The following is a 6,289-nucleotide window of genomic DNA, read 5'->3' as shown; positions in this document are numbered from 1 at the left end:
AATTCTGCCCCATTCTGCGACCAGTCTGCGGTCCACAGACCTATTTTGCGGTCGCTTAATACATGGCAGAACCTTTCTCCAAAAAATTTCACATTGGATCTACGATGGGTTATGCGCACCGCATAATGGTCCGGAAATTTGCCCAGATTTCTACCTCAGTCTGCGGCAGATATGCGGTCCGCAGACCAGTTCTGTGACCGTAGAGTGGACCGCATAAATTCCCTACACTAGTCAACATATAAGTCTACTTCAGCACCACGAAACCCCGATTTTTCGGTAAATGTTTATGGGGCCTTACATCCTCCCCCACTTAGGATCACTCTTCCTCAAATGGGGATCAAAATTCACCACAGGAACCAATGTAACTCAGTTGCTATAACACACCAACACTCCTAATTTTTGACTAACTCCCTAAATTTTCAAACATTTTGCCAGAGTTTCCCTTGTAATTGGGGCCTATCTACCTACCAGAGAATTCTAAAACCAGTCCTAACAACATAACCACAACACGATGATGTAAAACATCAGGGAAACAACACCGACTACAATGCCATTAAATATTACATTACCAAGGATGAGCAACCTCAACATAAGTCGTACAGGGAAAACATAATTTATAGAAAGTTAGCTTTCAACATCATGGACACAATTACATAGCTATTCAAATAAATTAGGATACTTTTTCTTCATCTCTTCCTCAGCCTCCCAGGTAGTCTCTTCGACTTGTTGGTTTCTCCATAACATTTTCACGGAGGCAATCTCTTTATTACTCAACTTTCTAACTTGCCTATGAAGAATGTCAACTGGAATTTCTTCATAAGTCATATATTCATTAACCTCAATTGTATCAACCGGAACAATGAGCGACGGGTCTCCAACCACCTTCTTCAACATGGATACGTGGAACACCGGGTGCACTAAAGACGTCTCTGGGGGTATTTCAAGCATATACACCACCTGGCCAATCCTCTGAATGATTCTATATGGTCCGATATACCTCGGACTAAATTTGTCTTTCTTACCAAATAGCATTACGCCCTTCATGGGGAAAACATTCAAGAATACCCAATCATCCTCTTTAAATTCCAAGTCCCTACGACGCACATCCAAGTATGACCTATGACGACTCTAAGCGATTTTCAACCGTTCTATAATGATCTTAACCTTCTTCATAGCCTGATGCACAAGGTCCGGCCCTATCAATTATGCTTCCCCAATATCAATCCACCCAATGGGAGATCTACATCTCCTACCATATAAAGCCTCGAACAGTGCCATTTGGATACTAGCATGATAACTGTCGTTGTAGGTAAATTCTATGAGTGGCAAATGATCATCCCAACTTCCCTTAAGGTCTAGAATACAAGTGCACAATATATCCTCAAGCATCTGAATAGCCCGCTCTGCCTGCCCATCAGTCTGCCGGTGAAAAGTTGTACTAAGATTCACCTAAGTACCCAAACCTTGCTGAAACGTCTTCCAAAATTTCTCCGTGAACTGTGCCCCCCGATCTGAGATAATAGAAACTGGAGTGCTATCACCATCTGAGTGTAGCCCCAAAAAACTGAAAGGTAGTGAATGAGACCCCAGAAGTCTCCAAAATACCAGTAGTACGAAGTATACTCCGACACCTGTCTAAGAAGTCCTGAGCATCCTCTCTCTCTATACCACATGGGTGGCTGGAGTCTCCCAAACCTCTCCAACCTACGATGATCATCCTCAGGCATAATAGGAACTACATAATCCTGTGCAGCTACAACCGGCTGGGCTGGTGGTGCCTCCGGTGTCTGAAGTCCCTGAATAACCTACTCGGGTGTGCGAACGACGGGAGTCTGAGTGCCTCCCCCAGCCTGAGATATGGTTGCAGCCGTCGAAATAGAGACCGCCTGAGCAAGGCCAGTACACGCTGTCAGATTCTGAGCTAGGGCCTCCTGAAGGCCAGGAATCACAATAGGGACAGGTGGTGCCTGAGCTGGCGCATCAACAACTAGAACATGGTCCTGATCTGGGACAATCGGTGGATCTGCAGGTACTTCCCCGGCTGTTGTACGGGCTGCACCTCTGCCCCTACCACGGCCTCTACCGTGGCCTCTACTGCGGCCTCGTCCTCTCGTAGCCCGAACTGGTGGCTGTCCCTCTTGACCGGTAGTATGAGTCCTCACTATCTGTGAGAGAATGAAATACAAATGTTTAGTTACTGGAATACACAGAACGCACGATAAGAATCCAAGAATGTGAAGTTTTACTAAAGTTTCTGCAGCCTCTCGAATATAAGTACAGACGTCTCCGTACCAATCCGCAAGACTCTACTAAACCCGCTCATGACTCATGAGACCAACGTAGCCTAGGGTTTGATACCAACTTGTCACGACCCAAAATCTAACCATGGTCGTGATGGCGCCTATCGTGTTACACGACAAGCCTATTTCCATAAATATTACTACTAAATCTATTATAAGAATTTAATAAAATAATACCAACATTTGAATTTCTCATAAACTAAATCAACTCTAAATATAATATAAAAAATACAGAAACGAGCCCCAAACATCGAGGTGTCACTAAGTCATGAGCGTCTCTATGAACTAAGAAATGAAACTGTTTAGCTGTCAATACAATCCAAAAGAAAAAATGATAAAAGGAGTTACAAGGTCCTGCAGACGGTAGTAGCTACCTTGCAATCTCCACAGATAGCCGGCCTGAACTCAATGATCGCCGTGCTCTAACTCACCCGAATCTGCACATAAAAGGCAGGGTGTAGCATGAGTAAAACCACCTCAGCAAGTAACAGAAATAACTAAGGAACTGAGCAATAGTGACGAGCTAAGTAAAACAGTCCAATTATTTATTTTCACAATTTAAAAGTAAACATAAATAAACGAGTAAATTCCATAACTCAGTAAATGCCACAAAGAAGTTTAACAGATAAATGCAGCAACAACACAAATAAATACAACCTCATAGCAGTGTCACTCCATCACTCATCACTCATACTCAGCACTCAATACTCAAAACACTCAACACTCTGCGCTCACTAGGGGTGTGTACAGACTTCGGAGGGGCTCTCAAAGCCCAAGCGCTAAGCACAGACAACTCACGTGCCATCATATCAATATCTAGATCCGCACGGTCAACTCACATGTTACGCAGACAACTCACGCGCTATGGTATCAATACCTGGACCCGAACGGTCAACTCATGTGCTATACAGACAACTCACGCGCTATGGTATTAATATCCTCACAAGAAGGCCCTCGGCCTCACTCAATCATGTACCTCGCTAGCCTCACCATCATCAACAAATAAGGGAACACAGCCCACATCAAGTATCACAGCATATTAGCAAATAATAGAGACTGAGGTAAACATGTACAATAATTTTTATGACTGAGTACAAATAATGTGAGCATGAATAAAGCCTAAGCATGATCTAGCGTGGGTATACACGGGATGGACCAAGTCTCAATCCCTCTAGGTATACACCCACACACATGTCACCTAGCGTGGGTATCACCTCCAAACAGTCACACGATATCAAATTCTCCGGGTTTATACCCTCAAAGCCAGAGTTAAAACTATTACTTGCCTTAACAGCGTAAAAATCCTACTCCGGGATGCCCTCGTCTCTGGACTCGGTCTCCAAATGCTCCGAATCTAATCAAAATAAGTACAATACCATCAATACACGCTAATGGAATGAATTCCACAAGAAAATCTATAAAATATGCCAAAAATCCAAAACTGGCCAAAACCCGACCCCCAGGCCCACGTCTCAAAATCAGTCAAATATGGCTGAATAATAAACCTTGTCCTCTCCCAAGTCTAACCGTATAAAATTCATCAAAATCCGACATCGTTTGGTCCTTCAAATCCTTAAATTACTTCTCCAAATATCCCAAGCCCTAACCCCTCATTTTTCACTAATTACAACGATTAAAAAACAAAAAAATCACCATATATACAAGTATTAGGGCTCAAGTTACTTACCTCAATGAAACCCCCTAGATTCCCTCTTCAAATCTGTCAAAAAAGATCCAAAACCGGATAGAAATGGTGAAGAATGTACCAAAATTGGCCAACGACGCCAAAACCTATCAAACCACGTCCGAATGACCTAAAATTTTGCACACGCATCACAAATGACACTATGAACCTACTCCAACTTCCGGAATTCCATTCCAACCCCGATATCAAAATTTTCCACTGCCGACCGAAATCGCCAAATTTCTGATTTTGCCAATTCAAGCCTAATTCTACCACGGACCTCCAAATCACATTCCGGACATACTCCTAAGTCAAATATCACCTAACGGAGTTAACAGATCTATCAGAATTCAAATCCGAGGTCGTTTACACATAGATCCATATCTGGTTCACTTTTCTAACTTAAAGTTTTCAATTATGAGACTAAGTGTCTCATTTCTCTCTGAGTTCCTTCCGGACCCGAACCAACTAACCCGATAAGTCATAAATCAATTGCAAGACATAAATTGAGCAGTAAATAGGGGAACGAGGTTATAATATTCAAAATGACTGGCCGGGTCTTTACAGCCGTCTCACAAGAGACATCCAATCATAACAACTTCTACACAAAGCGGCCCTTCCGCCTCACCCCAATGTGTGCGGGTAGAGGTGTAATCAAAATCACAACCACCACCATTGTGCGGCATGGTGTCCGATCTCGACCCGATCATCTAAGTCATCTCACCACAATGCCGTGTGGATTGACATTACCCATTTGCTAGTAATAATCTCACCCCAATTAAGGGGAATATTCTTATCACATCATTGTCATCCCAAATAAGGGGAATAATCACAATGCACTCCTACACCGACACGTGTAGTTTCGGGGTTAGGTTGTTCCCACCTACCCTTCCTCGGTGACTAACAATACCCCATAAAACATTTTTGATTTTCATATAAGGGAAACATAAATACAATTGCATTTACCTCATAACCTTCCCCACCATATATAAATTCATTAGTACTTTCAACCACTTATAACATCATCATTTTATTGGCTCTATTGGCCATACATATGATTCTTGTTTCATGGCACAATGACCGTATTTCATATTCTACACTTCCATTTCTTTAGTTTTAAGGATCATCATCATTTACATCAACATATAGAATATTCTGAAAATCACAACTTTAAGTTCATTTGTAATGAAGACTTTAAACAAAGTGGATCTTTGTCCAAGAAATTGAGTAAAATGATTGGCAACAAAGCGCAAGATAAAATCATAAACGAGTAACACGCTATTTATTCTTGAAATACATTTCCCCTAAAAGGGCAATGCACAATTTCAACTCATGAATATGTAAGATCTTAAAACACATTGGCAATACTTACAAAGTATAGCATTAGTTAAAACCGTCACATTTGGGCATGACTCGAGTACATAGGTTCTTAGGCAAATTTATTTTTGAAGTCATTTTGAAATAGTTAAATCAAGGCTCATTCCATAACGTCTGTCACATTATTTTATTTTATTGGCACCATTGGTCACAAGTATAACTTTCATTATTGGCGCGGTGGCCACACTTAATATCTTCAACCCACTTCTTTCACTTTCAAACATCTTTATAGATTATCAACAATAATGCATTTCAAATGAAGATGTTAGGTACACATATGAGCAATTAAGAGTCTTAAGTACATCGAGTTTTTCTCACACAATTTGGCATCATAACTTTCATTTGAAACACTTCTCAAAGCCATAACATTTTAATACACATATCATTCGTGAACATATTCCCGAAGGATAACATAATGTGATAGGAACATTTGGAATAAGTTTTGAACATATTACTTTCAACACTTTATTTACTCGGGATAATCGAATTTAATAGGAACAACTCGAAACACGGGAATTAGGAACTTGAACCAACCATACTTGAAGCTTATGGGGACATTATGGAATTCGATTCTAAGAGAGATGTTTATCAAACATACCTTGCTTTGAACTTTCCTTAAATTACTATAATGTTCCAGAAATCCTAGCAATCCCAATCTATTTTGAGGCATAACAAAACTGAACATAAATTAGGAAGATATTCACAGTTTCAGCTCATTTGAGCATTTTATCAAACACTAGTGTGCAAATTTGACCACAAGGTTCTTCTACAAAATTTTCTTCACTTCACAACCCATTCAGTACTAAGAGTTTACTCATATTAGCTCAATTACCTTCCCATCATCCTTATATCTACATGCATTCATATATAACAACACTCATACCTAAGAATCACATTTCTCATTACCTACTTTTAGTTCATATCACAA

At 40.6% G+C, this 6,289-nt stretch overlaps 1 protein-coding gene across 1 annotated transcript; it reads right to left on the bottom strand.

Moving 5' to 3' along the window:
* Positions 1-657: 657 nt before the first annotated feature.
* Positions 658-1,032, bottom strand: LOC138910206 (uncharacterized). Its single transcript, XM_070201432.1, has one exon. It carries the CDS (start codon positions 1,030-1,032, stop codon positions 658-660), a length of 375 nt encoding a protein of 124 aa, XP_070057533.1.
* Positions 1,033-6,289: the final 5,257 nt, after the last annotated feature.

The sequence above is a fragment of the Nicotiana tomentosiformis genome, chromosome 1, assembly GCF_000390325.3.
Source record: "Nicotiana tomentosiformis chromosome 1, ASM39032v3, whole genome shotgun sequence".
Lineage (NCBI taxonomy): Eukaryota > Viridiplantae > Streptophyta > Magnoliopsida > Solanales > Solanaceae > Nicotiana > Nicotiana tomentosiformis.
This window is presented reverse-complemented; position numbering and strand designations above follow the sequence as displayed.

Coding starts and splice junctions, on each gene's coding strand:
- LOC138910206 (XM_070201432.1), bottom strand. CDS start 1,032: ATGCTATTTGGTAAGAAAGACAAATTTAGTCCGAGGTATATCGGACCA.